Consider the following 18,405-nt stretch of genomic DNA (forward strand, 5'->3'; position numbering starts at 1 on the left):
CCTGCTCGAGGGGGCCCCCCTTCCAATAGGTTTGCATCAGCGACAGCGACGTGAAAATGTCAATTGCCAAAAGGTGCAACGACAAATGTAGTCAAAGTACCCCTATCTCGAGGGGGCCCCCCTTCCAATTTGTTCAACCGTCAAATTCAGCGCAAATACAAACTGAAGATGAAGCTACATAATCTCTCACTGGATGTTGCGCAGACGCCAGTTTATATTACATTTTTGGCTCAAGACAGTTGCTTTTAAAATAAAAGTTAATCTTGAAGGCGACATATTAGGCTACTCTCTGTAGGCTACTGCAACCAAACTGTCCCAGGCCAGTTGACATCGCACAGACAGCGAGATGCTTCATTTAGGCGACAGTGTTATGTTTTCAAAAACATCCGTGAAGGATTATCCATGTGCTGTAACAAGCACTGGGCAAACGTCGATTGTTCCATAACGCATCTGCATAACGCATAACGCAACACGGAACTGTTTTGAATGTGGACAAACGCAAGAAGAAACGAATGAACAATGTGCATATGCATATGCATATGACCAATATTTCGGATAACACGAGTCACACAAGTGCGCTGGGATAGCTAGCCTACATTGTAGCCCACTTTCTTGCTATTATATGGATTAGTACACATTGGAATTTGGGACCATGATTCTGGAAACTTGTGGATTACGGTGAGAGGTTGGGATACATTCTGCGTTCAAGACAACTCAAGGTAAGGGCACCGGGGTATTGGTCCCCTATAATTGACACAGCTGTCAACCACGGAGTAACGCAGGTGGTTGTTCAGTGATCCTGGGTCGCTACAGTAGCCTATTTGTGTGTGCTGCGGTATTACTAACAACTTTGGATTGTATTTTCAAATGCGTGGTGGATGCAATACGAAAAAAAATCTCGTCGGGGAGACCCCCCCTGGCTTGGTTAGAATTCTTGCTACCAATATCACATCCCCCCAAACCCCCCACTGTGCTGCTCATTCGTTTTTCAGCCTTGAGTTTCTGGACTAAGCCTATTGTTTTATGAGTCAATAGTTGGTTTTGTACAAATGGAGCACCCTTGGTTAGATTTTAAAAGTGGTTGGAAAGATTAGACCTTTCTTTATTTGTGATTGGCAATGCAGATCATGATTTTCGTGGTAGGGTCAAAAAATCTGATTGGGCCATATAGGCATACTCTCATGTGAGACAGGCCAGGTTAAACTGAACATTCAATTAGCCTACTTCATGAGCGGAGCCTACTGAATGGAATGGGCTATATTTGCTCAGGTCTTTCTTCATAAAGTTTCATAAAATGAACTGTAGGGACTAGTTATCATACTAAATTGCAAGTCCTCACAGGAAATGCTGGTGTATGCTTGCTCTTTATGCATTCATTGCCCTTCATGCATGTGTTGCCCTGCCACAACACTGTCTATAAGGTGACTTCTTGTTTGTTCCATTAGATTTCTATGGTTTCTGTGACATTGTGTTGTGATGGTAGGCTATGTGACAATGACTGAAGTGCCATCCAAAAATTGTCTGGCCCCTCCGAAACCCGAAACAGAAGTTCTGGCACCGTGGCTACCCTGTCAGGTGCCCACCCCCAACCCCCCCCCCCCCTTACAAAAGCAAAAACCTAGGGCCCCGACAACCCCTTTGCCTAGGGCCCCCAAAATCCTAGAAACGGGCCTGCACACACGCACACACACACACTATACAACAAGTATCATAGTCACTGACCAACAGACAGACCTCATGAGAGACAGATTTTATTTCGTATAAAAAGAGAGATGGAGGAGGATCGGGAAATGATCTTGGGCTGGAATCGAAGCCGGTTCCCTGAAGTAACAGTACAGTCCCTTAACCGTTTGAGTCATGGCCAAGGCCTTTATTTAGCTCTTTCCTCCATTGTATGTATCAAACAGATGATGCACGGCTACTGCAGGTGACCATCCTCAAGTTCCCGCCGGCGTCCGCCATCCTGGGCGGCTCGCTCATGCTCCCGTGCCTGGTGTCGCTGTCGCAACCCCCACCAACCACCTCCACCACGGGCCGCCATGCCGTGCTCACCCAGCCGCGCGTCAAGTGGAGCCTGCTGTCCGCCGAGAAGGAGACAGAGATCCTGGTGGCTCGCGGGGACCGCGTCAAGGTCTAATAATAATACATTTCCCCAGAATGTTCGGGAGGCAGGCTCTGTTCAGGTTTTTCAAATCCAAAATAAAAATGTTTTCCATTCACCACGGCAGAGCTTAGTTATATGTACTGTGGTCTAACGCCTATCTTATCCATCTAATTGTTAATGATTTAAACAACAACAATGATAATAACTCAAATTATCATAATTGTAATTATTATTTCTATTGTTATTATTATTATTAAGGTGAGCGAGGCCTACAAAGGGCGGGCGTCTCTGCCTAACTACGAGGCGTCACCGGCGGACCTGACGCTGCAGCTGGACGAGCTGCTCTACAACGATACGGGCTTCTACCGCTGTGAGGTGCAACAGGGGCTGGAGGACGCGCACGACCTTGTCCAGATCAAAGTCAAAGGTAAACAACCTTGTCCGGGTCAAAGTCAAAGGTAAACGACCTTGTACAGGTCAACGTCAAAGGTAAACTACCTTGTCCGGGTCAAAGTCAAAGGTAAACGACCTAGTTGTACAGGTCAACGTCAAAGGTAAATGACCTTGTCCGGGTCAAAGCCAAAGGAAAACGACCTTGTACAGGTCAAAGTCAAAGGTAAACGACCTTGTCCAGGTCAAAGTCAAAAGTAATATTAACGACATGAATGGGGAGAGCAATGATGCTGCTGCAGGCTGTGTGGATAGGTGGATGAGGCACACGGTGGCACTGGGATATGGACCTAAATGTGGAGTCACTAGAGTTGTCCAGATCAAAGTCAAAGGTAATGTTAATGATGATAGCAGGGAGATTAATTATGCCTTAGTGCTGGTGGTGGTGGTGCTGCAGGCTGTGCCATTGCTGGACTGGGCCACTGGGGTATCCCAGACTTAATTTATTGGGAGCATATTGTGTTTGGATAAATATTTGAAAATGTATCATTCCATATTTTACAAGCTGTTTAAATGCCCACCGCAGTGTAGTAAAACCTATTTGTCTTAATGTCAGGGGCAGGCTGTTGCGTTATATGTGTTTCACTATAAAAGTTTATACGGTCATTATATATATATATATATATATATACACGTATTATATACATATATATATATAGGAAGAAGGAGGAGGAAGTGCTAGCCAGATGTTTGTTTCTGTGGGTGTATGCACACTATGCACTTTTGAGGAATTTAATGTACAAGTTTACACAGCGCCTGGATACTTCTTCAAATAGTATCATGATGGCACTTTGTAATCCAACTATGAGCTGTGCAAGATACAAATCCAGGATGAGAGTGCACTGGACTAAATCTTTGTATAGATTTTAATAATTTAATTAATATTTGTTTTATTTTTATTTTTCTTTAATTATTTTTGTTACTTTTTATGTTTGTTGTTCTGGTTTGTTTCTTATGTGTATAAACCCTGTGTTGTATGTGGATTTGGACAAGTGTCTGACGAATAAACTGAACTGAATTGATATATATATATATTTTTTACGTTTTTTTTTTTTTTAAGTATTTTTTTGGGGGATTGTTTGGCCTTTATTATTATAGGACAGTGTGAGAGTAGACAGGAAATTATAAGGAGGAGAGAGAGGTGGGGCAGGGTCGGGAAATGACCCCGGGCCGGACTCGAACCGGGGTTCCCGTGGGCAATGTAAGCCCAAATGTTGGGGGCTTAGCGTAATATGGTCATTATTACTGACACCCTTGAAACACATAAACAGGATGTTAACCCCACCAGAGGGAGCATTGGCCTTTTGATTCTCATAGTGTGCCGTGTCTCCTCCTTTTGCAGGTGTCGTGTTTCACTACCGACATGCCTCCAGTCGCTACACCTTCTCCTTTGATCAGGCGCAGGATGCCTGTGAGGACATAGGGGCCCAGATCGCCACCCCCGAGCAGCTCCTGGCTGCCTACAACAGCGGTTACGAGCAGTGCGATGCAGGCTGGCTCTCTGATGGCTCGGTCAGGTAAGGAAAAAAAAAGGTGATTCTTTCGAATGTGTCTGGGTCTTTTAAATGGTCTAATATGACCAAGCGATCACAATATAACTTTTTGTAAAGGAGAGTGCCTTGGATTTCCTTTTGTTTTTGCATCGTCTGTTTCCCCATCCAAAGAGCAAACATTACCCAGTGCTTGAGTTCAGCGCTCTTGAGCATTTTTTTTAAATATAAAAGAGACAGAAAAAAAAGAGACTGAATTCTGGCTCGCTGCCACTACACCAGCATTAAAGCGGTGCTGCTGCTACTGCTGCTGCTGCTGCTGCTGCTCTGTTGGCACAGTGTAGGGGCAGCTACGCCAGGATAATGAGCACCAGTGTTTAGAAGGTGCGAAGGTGCACTGTTAACATGCGGAGGTGGAGTGCAATTATGTAACCGCTTAATGAATGTAGCCTACTCTAGCCCTTTAGTTGACCTGGATCAAAAATGAGGTGTATTGTTTTTGAAGTCATGTCAAGTGATCATGCTGGTATTGCCTTCTGAAGCCTTGAATTAGAATGATTATTTATTAATTTGTCCTATCCTATTGTCTACCAGGTATCCTATTCAAATGCCACGAGAAGGTTGCTTCGGGGACATGGATGGAGAGCCAGGTGTCAGGAATTACGGAATGCTGGACCCAGATGAGCTCTATGATGTTTACTGTTATGTAGAGAACATTCGAGGTACTATTTTATGTTCAAAGTTGCAGAAAAAATGACATGAAACTAGGATTGATATTGTTGCTAGTCTATTGCTAGTCTATGTATTGCTAATGCTTACCTGATAAACTCATCATGACCTGTCTCCATTCTAAAGGGGAGGTCTTCCACCCATCCATGCCCCAGCAGTTGACTTTACCCGAGGCCAAAGCGTACTGTGCACAGCAAGGTGCAGAACTGGCCACCACAGCCCAGCTCTACGCAGCCTGGAACGATGGCCTGAACCACTGTAGTCCTGGATGGCTGGCAGACGGTAGTGTTCGCTATCCCATCGTGACGCCACGCGAACGCTGTGGTGGCTCGGAACCCGGAGTCAAGACCGTTTATCGCTACAGCAACCAAACAGGATTCCCAGGGCCCAATGCGCTTCATGACGTCTACTGCTTCAAAGGTAAAGAAGCATGTGGTGTTAAGCAGGGGTGTATGAAGTCGTACTGGAAGTAAAAGAAACATACATGAAATCAATAAGTACAGTGGAAAAACTTTTGTAACAACCATGTAATATAATGTACAAGTGTCATTCTGGTAGTGTCTCAGGTACTAGTGTCATGAATTTACTTTTACTTCCACTTTATATATACACCTCTGATGTTAAGTCAATTGATTGAAGTCACACTGTGAGCTAAGCTGTATGAGAAACACTGTAGTGACCAACGTTTTTTATCTCTCTTTTCAAAGGCAATAGAGACACTCAGACGGTATCGCCAATCGACTACATGGCCACGGAGGCTGAGAATCTGGGCCAGGGCATCGTCACCGTGTCAGACCCCCTGGAGGAGTTCAGCATGGCCCAAGTGACAAAACGAGAGGAGAATGAGGCCCAGGGTGCCGTTGAGTCCTTTCCAGTTCTCACTAAATCGCTCCCAGGACTGGGCAGGGGGATCGACACTCCTCCCACCAGGCTTCCCCCTGAGCTTGGCACCCTCGTCCGCGATCCATTCAGCCCCACGACACCTGCACCTTTCAACGCGGACACTTTCTCTACCCATGATCCCTGGCTCCACAGGGGGAACCCGGTCACCAACCCCATTGATTTCGAGTCTGTGCCTGAAGAGTTCAGAGAGACCAGTGAGACTACAACGCACAAAGGAACGGACTCTGGCAGTGAAACCAATCAAACTCCGCAGTATGTCACAACTGAGCATGATCACGACGAAAACCATTCGGGAGAGGAGGACTCCGTGGTGCTCTACAAAACCGGAGGCACCACAAGTGCACCTAAAACAACCATGAGGTCTAGGCTGTCAACCCTGCAGTATGAGGTTTTAGGAGAGGTCCATGAGACCACGGTGAAGAACCACCTGGAATCAGCCGACCCATCGAAATCTCAGATCGATGAGGACACAGACCAGACCAGCTATGAAATCGTTCTTCTGCCAGAGGCCACGACTGTAACCGCCAATTCCTTTGAAGAAAATGAAACTTCAGAGCCAACATTGGATTATGGTGTAACAGAGGATCACACAGACTCTACCTTCTTCCAAAACACAGAGCTTCCATCCGTCGACCCCACCACACCTCATGACCTTACTGAATCCGAAGACACGGAAGGAACTCATAGCACACCCGCAGGTGATGATCAGGAACTGACCGATTCCCCTGATGAGGAGGAGGAGGACCAGGTCTCCGTCCAGACGGCCCACACCACCCAGCCGTCCATCGTGGAAGTGACCACCCTCTCAGCCCCAACAGAGGCTTCTGGCGATGGGGACATCGAGGAGGTGACTCTGCCCGGGTTCACCACCCCAGGGGAAGGAGAGGAGGAGTACGAGTCAGAGAGCGAGACGGAGACTGGGGAGACCGGAGTCGCTGCCTCAGTGGAGTCTGCAGAGCTGGTCACCTTCACGCCTGAGGACGTAGACTACCACACGTCTGACGGCCAGACCGACGGAACAGCAGGTGAGTTTAAAATTGATTAAATCATTTGTGCGCTAGCCTGAACTTTTATTTGTCCGTGTGTAGCTTAGTAACTGCCTCCAAACCTGCTTCCTCCACACAAAAAAGACATGTTTGATATGCATGAGCAATATTCCCAACCTGTTTAAATAGCATTTTCTAGATGTTTTTTTGACATGCTAGGTGTTCTCTCACTTTTTCCCCATTGACTGATTGGTAGGCTTTGATCAGGAGCAGTCTAGTTCACCATCTCCATATTCACCTACCACAGTAGACTTGGTGGAGCAGGAGCAGGAGGCAAGCGTGACTTCAGAAGAGTCGGTTTTGTTTGCAACCGGTCAGGACGGAGACTATGACTCTGTGAGCCTGACGCCCAACACCATAGCAAGTGTGACAGAGGAGGAAGAGGGAGGCTCCGGTGATGGAGGCTCGGGGGCACACGCCCACACCACCACCGTCACCGATGGCCACGACGACGACGACATCATCACGGTTACTCTTTTGACCTCTCCGGTGCCCTACACGCTGGCCACGCCGGTGGACGTCCGGAGGATGGTGGAGGTGGCCTCGGGCACCCCGCGTCTCCTTGACGTCTACATACCAGAGAGGACCACGCTGTCGGCCCTGGGGGTGACCTTAGAGGACCTTGAGAAGGTCGAGCAAGAGGGCCTGGGCGAAACCCCTGACGTCCTGTACACCACGACTCCTCAGCACTTCTCAGAGACTGCTACGACGAGCCACGATGGAAGCGGTGACGACGGACACAAGTCTGAAGAAGATTATGATGAGGAGGAGGAATCAGAGCAATTAACGTCTGTACCTGTTCTGGCAGGTTACCCACAAACCAGAACCACCATTGCCCCTCCACTGGACCACACTGACAGTGAGGATGGAAACCTCACCACCATTTTCGAGGACACCAACACCACAGACGTTGCAGATACCCTTGACTCCTCTGAAGCTCTGGAGACCTCTACCACCACTGACGTACCCCACACCACAGACATGCACACCACAGACGTTGCAGATACCCTTGACTCCTCTGAAGCTCTGGAGACCTCTTCCACCACTGATGTACATCACACCACAGACATCCACACCACAGACATCCACACCACAGACAGTGCTGCAGATACCCCTGACTCCTCTGAGGCTCTGGAGACCTCTACCACCACTGACGTACATCACACCACAGCCATTGGTGATGCCATTGACTCCACAGAAGCACTGGAGGCCCCTACCACCACCACCACTGAGGTACCCCACACCACAGACATCCACGCCACAGACAGTTCTGCTGATACCCTTGACTCCTCTGAAGCAGCGGAGACCTTTACCACCACTGACGTACCCCACAACACACACATTGCCGACCCTGTTGACTCCACAGAAACACTGGAGGCCCCTACCACCACTGACGTTCCCCACACAAAGTTGGAGGTCACCTTGCTTCCCGGGGTGACGCTGAGCACAGCTTGGGAAACCTCTCCCATCTCCTCCACGTTCCCTCAGGAGTCACGCACTGACCTGGCGTACCACAGCACCTCCACACGAGGGGGTGAGGAACTCAGCGAGGACTCGTCCGAGACAGACTCCACCACCACGGCCCCGCTGATCACCACCACCACCATTGGGGAGGAGTCGGGTGAGGAGGTCCAGAGCCCCACCACCACCACCACATTACCCCTATCAGGGAACATGGACCTGGATGACTTCTCCACAACCGCCTCCATCTCCAAAGAGCAAGAGGAGGAGGAGGTGGAGGAGGTGGAGGAGGAGGTGACGGCGGCACCCACGCAGCCCGTTATCCCCCGGACGCTGCCGTCTGATAGGCCCGTGATCGTCAGGACGGGGAACCTCTCAGGTAATGTCCGAGCCACGCCGTGCAAAGCCACCGCCCTCGCCGCCATTTTGTTTCTCCTCCTAGTGCAAATGTACTGAGATTTTTTTCCTCTTCCTTCTCAACCTCCTTGCTACTACAAACCTCCCTACTGCACTGCACTGCACTGCAAAGCTTCTCTTCTCCGCTCCGCTCCCCCCCTCTTCTCTGCCCCCCCCTGTCTGTCTCCGTGCTGCAGCCTGATTTATCCGCCACTTGACTCTTCTCTCACTTCCTGACTAAGCACTCTTGCCTCTTGCTTGTTTTTCTCCACTGGCTGCTAACAGCTGGCCCTGTCCAAAAAGTTCAAAACTTCTGTCTGCTCTAGCACGCCCGTCTAGGCCAGTGACCCCAGGCTTGGACCCAGCCAAAGACAAGACCGAGTGTACACTGTACACAGATGAGCCGGAAAAAAAACGAAAAAAAAAAAAAAACCCACAAAGATTTCTTTTGTTACTTTCAGTCTCATGGCTCCAAAAGACCAATGGGACACATGTCTTCCTAATGCTTGATCTTGATGCTTGCAACCCAAAGCTGGAATGAATAGCCAAAGTAACTCTGGTAGCACTGGTGACTCTTTTTTTGTAGATCTTAGTTTTTATCTTTTCTTTCCTCTTTCCTGCATAAATGATGGTTTGGCATTGATTGCTAATACTTTAGAGCTGAAAGTCACTGTGTTTAACCGCCAGAAATGGCAACAACGGGTTCAAATGACATGCTGTACTTGCAATGCACATGCACATGCACTTGCACTAAGGTGAATTTTGACTTCACAGGGATGTTGTTTCTACCTTTGTGGAACACAAAATGTTCTTATGGATGCAATCCTCTGTATATATCAGCCGAAGGACCTAAGACTAGTTTAAGCAGTCCAGTTTACAATTTTTGTAGTTTATTTTCCAAATTTAATTCTGCCCATTCACAAATCTGATCTTTTTTATGAATATTGACAACCTCTTTCACTTTGTAAGTTGGAAATGTACACTTTTCATACATGAATAGGTCTCCATGTAACTCCAATTTCAATGACCAGTCATTGACATCTGACATCTTTGGCCGCAATACCTACTCTGGTCAGACCAGAGCAATATTCATTGAAAAGATCAAGTTTGTGAATAGACAGCATACATTTCGGAAATAAACTACTAAACAAATTATACATCGGACCTTCAAGTAAAGCAGCAGGTGTTAGATACTTGAAGAAATATTGAAGTGCACAAAATCGCAGATAATGGCATATTTTTGTAGGTGTCTGCTGTAGTGTGTTTGTTGTCGTTGAAAAAAAAATGAATATGCAAATCAGAGTGAACATTAAAGCTCAGCCAAGGTGATTTATGTAGTTGATACACTGGATGTTTGAAAAGTCATTTTATGTTTTGTAGAATGTATTTCCTGTACAGTACTATTTTTACAGAGAAAGAAGAAAATAAATGTGTGTGTGTGTGCTCCACATTGCCTCCTCATTTCAAGCACAGGAGGAGCGTGACTTATCATTTCTGAAAGAAATAAAATATTGCCATCATGTGGCCGACAAGTGGTACTACTTGTGATCCTGCTTTTGCCTTCAGTATGAAAAAAATGTCCCAGAGGATTTCTTGTAAACAGCAATACTTAACCCATTACACAGTTTGAAAAGAGAGCCAGGTTTATATTCCTGAATTCAAGAGGATATTTATGATTCAGATGCCTGCTCGAGGAACCCATGTGCCAATGGTGGCACGTGTGTAGACCATGGGTCCGTTGCCAAGTGTCTGTGCCTGCCAACCTACGGAGGGGATTTCTGCCAGATAGGTGAGTCGGCATTCCAATCCGAGAGGTGTGGAGCAAAATGTCTGTATTACAGTAAAGGTCCACTATGTGGATTTTTTTAGATGTTTGTTTACTGTACCACCACTAGCAATTTCAAATATTTTATTATACTGTTTTTGTATGGATACTGTATGGTGGATGGCCTAACCACCATGTTCATACAGAATATTGAAGTACTTTAGCTTCATAGATTCATGGTTCTACATTTCTCACTCTTTGATCAATATGAAATGATAAACTCACCATTTCTCCACTTCTCAGCCATAGAGTTTGAATAAGACCAAATTTACGCATAAGGCCTTTAAAACAAGGTACTCTGTGGTCTTTACAAAGACGTGGCCTATATTTGAAGATGATCTGTAAACCAAAATACAGGTCTGGTAACTGTAACTTCATTTACAACACCTGGACAAGATCATAAACAGTTGTGTGGGAATGTGGTGTAGCCCCATTATGCACGCTGTTCCTCTAGTGGTACGTACACCATATAAACCATAATAATCATAAACCATAGCAGTCATTTATACCATAGTACTACACTATTATGACATAGCACAGGGTCTTTAGTAATGCACTACAACTCGGTCATTGACATTCTGGTAATCGCACATTTATAACACTGTGTTTTAATAGTCCGGCAGCCAAAAGCCAAATATCAGCCGAACCCAGTTTCGTCTGATAAAGTTTTTTTCTTTGCAGTTTGTGGTTGCCTAAGGTGTACCTATCAAGATTCCAGACGATGCCCGGTGATATCCCTTGAGCATTTTCAGATATTGAGCCTTTTATGCTTGATGTGCTGCAGCCATAGATTACAACAGTCTTTGGCTCCCAATTCATGTTATGCTGACCAAATACCCTATACCATACTTATTTTGTGTTTGTTTACATGGTGGGATGTGTATAAGAACAGGTGGTGAGGTATGGACATCAGTGGGGGTGGGGTCATGCATGTTTGGGGGCGGGGCATTCACCCAAAAAGCCTGATTTTCTAAGTCGGAGACACAAAGGCCAACATTTCGCCAAACGTGGCTTTATATCTCATAGTGGGTTGTTTGGTTTTGCTGTTTGTAGTTGTCCAACACTTACCCATCAGGATAAGAGTGGGTGATGTGCCAATTTCAGATATTAACCCTTTCATGTTGATTTCGCTGCAGCCATAAGCCCACACGATATTAACGCATTTTTAGGCCTGCCCACAGCTTCAGCTTATAACTGCACTATGATTAACCATAGAGCCTTCTGGGTGGTAGGCCTGCCACATCAAAGTGGAGAAAGTGTCATCGTACCAAAAATTTTACAATTACATAACTAGCTGTTTGTCAAGCAGAAATATGTAACATTTAGGCGAATATTGGTGGTGTCAGCTTAGACATGCCGGTACCCAGAAAGCATTACTAATTCAACACAGAATTTCACCATTTCATACATTGCTATTTACTCTTCCTGTGCTGTTGTAACACAAAATAAAAATTGTAAGTAATAATTACATAATTTTTGGCTGATTATTTGTTTGCCTACAAAGTACATAATTTCAGTGGTGGTCGTATTAACATGGAAAGAGATAAAAAATTAAAAATGTAAATCCACAAAATGACATTGTAATTGACCTTTTACCAGCCCATGCCATATCAGGGTGTGACACTGCGGCATCCTATTTTGGTATTGGTAAAGGCTCTGTTATCAAGACCCTAAAAGCTGGATATCACTTGACATCAATTGGTAATGTGCTGGCACCATTCCAACAACTTTCCAGTGAGGCCACTAACTTTGTGTCGGCATGTTATGGCATTCCAGACAGTATCAGCATGTCACATACAAGGTTGGTGGTATGGGGAAAAAAGAATGGGAAAGGTCATGTATCATGTACCAACTGATCAACTACGCCATGGACTTCTTTCACATGCCCACCTGTGTCAAGACCCTGGTAGCAGAGTATTTCAACAACCTGCAGATGTGCTTCTCCATACAAGACTTCACTACTGGGTGGCAACAACTTGAAGTCGGAATCGCAATGGGATGTGCGATTTCTCCGATACTATTTGTAGCAGCATTTGAGATTATTCTCATCGGTGCAAGACAAATGGTCGGAGGGATCAAACTGCCAAACGGTCAGAGGCTTCCCCCACTAAGGAGCTACATGGACGACGTCACCTCCCTCCTGCAAACAGCAGCATGTACAGCAAGACTGCTGAAGAGGATGGACGAGCTGATGTCATGGGCGCGAATGAAGATCAAGCCCTCTAAGTCTCGCAGCCTGTCACTTAGGAAAGGAGTCAGGAATGACTGCACCACCTTTCTTGTCGGAGGGGAAAAGATACCACTTCTTGCCGAGCAACCCATCAGAAGCCTGGGGAGGCAGTACACTGCAGAACTATCTGATAAACAGATGGGGAAGACCGTCATGAAACAGCTATGTGACGGCCTGGCAAGGATCGACCAAAGCCAACTCCCTGGGAAGTACTAGTTTGGTGCTACCAGTTTACACTCTACCAGAGGACAATGTGGCCCCTGAAAATGAGCAAGATCCCCTCATCAACCGTGACTAAGATGGATGGGAAAGCGTACTCATTCATACGAAAGTGGTTGGGGTTGCCACGTTGCCTATCTGAAGCTGGCCTCTTCGGAAGAAATACACTGCAACTACCACTGAAGTCACTACAGTTGGGCTACATGCAAGAGAAAGCCAAGTTGGTCCTTGAGCTTCGGGAGTCCACAGACAAGTCAGTCAGGAAGGCTAACGCCAGGGTCCTGACTGGCCGCAAGTGGAACGCCCAGACCGAGGTCGACCAAGCTGTAAGCCGGCTGCAGCACAAGGAAATCATGGGCAGAGTGCAGGTAGGTAGAGCAGGCCTAGGATGGGGAGATGCACCAAGATTCTGGTCCAAGGCCCACCGCAAGGAAAGGAAGGAAATGGTAGTGGCGGAGGTGACGAGGATGGAGGAAGACCGCTACAAGATCAAGGCTGTGTCTCAGGGACGGCAGGGAAGCTGGACAACCTGGAAGGGAATCTCAAACAGGAACATCAGTTGGTCAGACGTGTGGAAGATCCCACAGGCAAGACTCAGCTTCCTTATACGCTCAACCTATGACACGCTCCCCTGTCCTCGGAACCTCCACCAGTGGTTTGGAAATGAGGAATGTTGCGCACTCTGCAATGCTCCCAATGCAAGCCTCCAGCATATCTTGTCAGGCTGCAAAATCGCGCTATCACAAGGCCGCTACAGATGGCGCCACGACCAAGTCTTGAGAAAGCTAGCCGAAGTACTGGAGGAGCGCAGACAGGATAGCAGAATACCATCGCCGACAGAGGACCCCACCACCTTTGTCGCGGAAGGAGGGATCAGAAGCATCAGGCAAAGAGAAACATCAAGGCCCTTCAGTCCCGGCCAGGATTGGAGCATGAAGGTCGACTTGGACAGGATGCTTCTGTTTCCCACAGAGATGACCACCACATCTCTCCGCCCAGACATAGTGGCGTGGTCCACAAAGGCAAGAGCGGTGGCCCTCATTGAACTCACCGTGCCAAGTGAGGAAGGAATCGAGGCTGCCTTCGAGCGGAAAAAGGCCAAGTACTCTGAGCCTGGCCACTCACTGTTGGCCCACTAGCCGGAGTTGGCGGTGTTGTGGTTCAGGGCCGAAACACCGCAGAGAAGGCTGGACACCACCTGACGACATCTGCTTCTGGCGTAGGGCTACAGCTACCTGCGAAGGTGGTTGAGGAAGGCACCTCCTGTGCATGCATGATGAATGTGAATGTGTATTCCCTGTTTGTCTAGTAATTTATACAATAAAGATGTTTGTGTCACAAGTCTTATTTTCTCTCGCTGACCCATGGGCACCGGAGGAGGTGCGACAGGCAGCAATGCCCAGCAGGTATTAACAGCTACCTGTACAATCTTATAGCTGTTTTCCTATGTTTAGACCCCTCTCTCTCTCTTTCTCTTTCTCTCTCTCTCTCTCTCTCTCTCTCTCTCTCTCACTGTCTCTGAGCATGCGGTACTGTATGTTGAAGTGTATATAGGTCTTTCTGTGTAAATTTAAATGCATGTACAGATCTTATTTGATGGCTTTATGGATTTAAGTGATCATTCAATACCAGTCTGGATACACTGGATGTACAGTATGTCATTTCTTTACTCATCTTTTGGAACAGCCAACGACTGCTCACCAGTTACCCCCACACTCTGTTGTTCTTTTTTTTTATGTTGGCTATTTGTGGTTGGCTACCTACCGGCGATGTTGCCATGTATGTTGTCATGATGTGATGTTATGCAGGATCTCATAATGGACAATCCGTTCCATACTTTACAGTCTTATTCTAAGCAATGTTGTGAATGTTTTTACTGAGGCATTTGTTGATTTGTCATTCATGACCTGATTTATATAACTAAATGCATAAAAATAGGCCGAAATCGCATTTTTTAAGGTCATTAGCAGTATTTTCTCTGTACCTGGATAACAAAAGGAGATAGCCACAATTAACCACAGTATATTGTAAAGTGTTACCAAATATTCTTGTATGTACGATATTAACAAAATAAAAAAGGAATTTTGAAGCTGGCATTTTCAGGTGGTCAGATTCATTGCATCAAAATATATGCAAATTAGTGCATATTTAATTAGATAATATCCTAATTAGCATATTTCAACATAAAATATAGAAAACTTGTAATACATTTTTTTCTCCAATTCATACGAGTAATCATCTGAAAGTTTCAAATTGATATCTGCAAGTTAAAAAAAATACCCTATTCACCTACAGTGTCTCGCCTTATTTGTGGGATTGCTGTTATGAAAGGCTTAATTATTACCCCATATTGGGTTTGTTTCAATAAGGGCAGTGTTAAGGCAGTCCAATGTGAATGTTTTTCAGGTAATATAAGCAATTTGGTACATTTTGTAACATTATTCACAGTAATATTAGGTGTCTTTAGTTTTTTGTCATAATTTGCATTTATGGGACAATAAAGGCTCAAAATCTGGAAATGCTCAAGTGATATCACCGGGCATCGTCTGAAATCTTGAAGACTTGCCTAAAATCTATCAGATAAAGCAAAAAAAATAACTTTATCAAAGAAATCTGGGTTCAACCCCACGGCTCCCGGACTATAACAGGTTAAAGGACAAATTCCTGAATGAAATTAATCTATCACGCGCATGTGTGTGTGTGTGTGTGTGTGTGTGTGTGTGTGTGTGTGTGTGTGTGTGTGTGTGTGTGCGTGTGTGTGTGTTTGCGTGCACATATACAGTTTGTTGCCTTGTATCTTATTAACTGCATATGTACCGCATGTTTTTGCGTGCATATGTTTGTATTATCCTTTTGCATGCATCTGTCACCTGTGTGTCCACCTCTGTGACTGGATGGATGGACCGATGGCTGGGTTCTGTACCTACCTACCGCCACACAGACATGGAGCACTGCGAGCCGGGCTGGGAGAAGTTCCAGGGCTTCTGCTACCGGCACTTTGTGAAGCGGCAGAGCTGGGAGGTGGCGGAGCAGCATTGCCGTATGTGCGGAGGCCACTTGGTGTCAGTCATGAGCCCCGAGGAGCAGGACTTCATCAATGGTATAATAACCAGCACACACCTCTGGGAAATGTAGTCTTCCGCTGAGAAATGTTTATTCTGTATACCAGTGTTTCCCAACCTTTTTTGACTCGCGTACCCCCTAAGCCTTTTTGTTGTACCATGAGTACCCCCTATCCCATGCTCTCTATGTATATTCCTTTATCCCAGTATGACTACACTCCATTCAATTGTCATCATCACATTTTCCCGCGTACCCCCTGAGGTGTGCTCGCGTACCCCTAGTGGTACACGTACCCCTGGTTGGGAAACACTGCTGTATACAGTGTACTGTACTGCCCTGCCAAGGCCATGTACTGTAACCATGTGCACACAGTTGTGTAATGACTACTGTATGTATTAATAGTTGTTTACCCACCCACATTGACAAAGTGCCGTAACTATGCAAATATTGACTTAAATATTATTTAGGCTATTTTTTAAAAGGAAGGAGAAAGTGCAGTAGCTATACAAATATTGATTCTGAGACCATACATGCCTTCATTGCTCAGCCAACCCCAACATGTTAATAGGAAGGAAAAAAGACATTAGTCACAGAACATGTTTAGTATTACAAGACACAGAAGCGCAAAGGAAAGCTGCTGTAACTAACCTACTAGGCCTACCCCTAAAATGCACTCAGTCTATGACGACTGTTATCGCAATGCTTTCATAGTTTCCTTGTAGAGAGAGGCAAGACATGTATTGACAAAACAAAAAAGAAGTTGTAAAGTCGATATCCAGTCTGCATTTTGAGAATGATGTGCAGTACTGTAGATCAGGTGTAATGCACCATGGTGCAGTGCGGTTTCCAGTTTGTGCCAGCATTGCACTGCCAAAATATAAACGTGTCATTGGCCTTTTAATGCTATGCTAATATATTCAGCAGGTTAGTCCAGAAATAACTAAGGTGACTTCTATTTTGGACATTTATTTGTGCATCGGTGTCCCAACAATATAGATTTTCACAGAACTAAATAAAGATCTGGTGATAGCTCCAAGTTAAAGGCAGGTACTTACCGTACAACAACAAAGTAGGACTACGTAATAAAATAAAGACAGAAAAAGAAGTCAGTACACTTTTTAGACCTGTTACAAAATCCAGCTTTTTGAACACTGATCTTTTTCATTTTCAACTTAACATGCTCAGCGTATGCTGAAGTCAATGCAGTGTGTTTTTCTCTATTTTGCTAACAATGCAGCCATTCTGTTGGCACCCAGTTTGCCCGCATAGTGTGCATACCTGTATAACCTCAGTCCAAACATAGTAGTAGTAATAGTTTTGACTACTTTGTCAGGGGCATGTGGGTTTGAAAGCTATCATGCATTCCAGCAGCGCCTCTGAAGCATTTGTCATCCTGAGGCCTTTGAACATCTTCTTTTCTTCCGTTCTTTTTTCTCTACCCCCCATTCCCCCTACTGTATCTCCAGATAGGTACAGGGAGTACCAATGGACGGGGCTAAATGACAGGACCATTGAGGGAGACTTCCGCTGGTCCGACGGAAACCCTCTGGTAAGAGTCAAGAGATATCCTCCTTATCCTTTTAAACTCTTAAAACATCATCCATGTTTCTTTCTTTCTTTCTTTCTTTCTTTCTTTCTTTCTTTCTTTCTTTCTTTCTTTCTTTCTTTTTTCTTCCACCCTCATCTTTCCATCCATGTAAACATTATACCCCCACCATTTCCCTCATCTAGTTGTGTATCGGTTTTTATTCGTTTTTTGTCTGTTCTGTCTCTCTCTCTCTCAACCACCCCCCCCTCCTCTCTCTCTCTCTCTCTCTCTCTCTCTCTCTCTCTCTCTCTCTCTCTCTCTCTCTCAGCTCTATGAGAACTGGTACCGTGGGCAGCCGGATAGCTACTTCCTCTCCGGTGAGAACTGTGTAGTGATGGTGTGGCATGACGATGGCCGCTGGAGTGACGTGCCCTGCAACTACCACCTGGCCTACACCTGCAAGAAGGGCATCTGTGAGTATGCACATACTACACTATCGGCAGCTTGGATTGCTGTGCTAAATGACGTTGTGTTATGTTTTTTGTTATAGTTAATATTAGTGGTGGGCATAGATTATTTTTTTTTAATCTAGATTAATCTCACTGTAACTATGAAATTAATCTAGATTAATCTAGATTAATGTATATCAAAATGGCTCATTCAGAATAGGCACGCTAGCGAAATAATGACGAAAAAAAACCTTGGGGGTTTCTGAAGACAGATGGCGCATTAGACCAAAGCTCATCTCTTTTTTCCAAAATGCATCTCATTTTCAAAAAAATGGTCATGTTGATACTTGGTGATGAAAAAAATCACTGAAATATTTGTAAAGTGTGTTGAATATGTTAGGAAGCATTTACAGTCATAAGATACTGAAATTTAAAAATGAACAGCGCTATAAATTGTAGAGGCAAATACAGATAAATATATCAAACATTTAGACTATTTAAACTAAATGACC

General features: G+C 45.4%; 1 protein-coding gene across 2 annotated transcripts in view; it reads left to right on the top strand.

Moving 5' to 3' along the window:
- Nucleotides 1–18,405, top strand: part of bcan (brevican) — a 32,331-nt gene that overhangs the window by 9,551 nt on the left and 4,375 nt on the right. For both annotated transcript variants that reach the window (XM_063199310.1, XM_063199311.1), the window contains exons 3-13: nt 1,908–2,131; nt 2,363–2,531; nt 3,897–4,071; nt 4,639–4,766; nt 4,900–5,193; nt 5,481–6,701; nt 6,919–8,562; nt 10,261–10,368; nt 15,795–15,953; nt 17,383–17,465; nt 17,773–17,917. In XM_063199310.1, the coding sequence (XP_063055380.1) occupies nt 1,908–2,131; nt 2,363–2,531; nt 3,897–4,071; nt 4,639–4,766; nt 4,900–5,193; nt 5,481–6,701; nt 6,919–8,562; nt 10,261–10,368; nt 15,795–15,953; nt 17,383–17,465; nt 17,773–17,917 (4,350 nt within the window). The remainder of the gene's footprint in view (nt 1–1,907; nt 2,132–2,362; nt 2,532–3,896; nt 4,072–4,638; nt 4,767–4,899; nt 5,194–5,480; nt 6,702–6,918; nt 8,563–10,260; nt 10,369–15,794; nt 15,954–17,382; nt 17,466–17,772; nt 17,918–18,405) is intronic.

The sequence above is a fragment of the Engraulis encrasicolus genome, chromosome 5 (genome assembly GCF_034702125.1).
Source record: "Engraulis encrasicolus isolate BLACKSEA-1 chromosome 5, IST_EnEncr_1.0, whole genome shotgun sequence".
Lineage (NCBI taxonomy): Eukaryota > Metazoa > Chordata > Actinopteri > Clupeiformes > Engraulidae > Engraulis > Engraulis encrasicolus.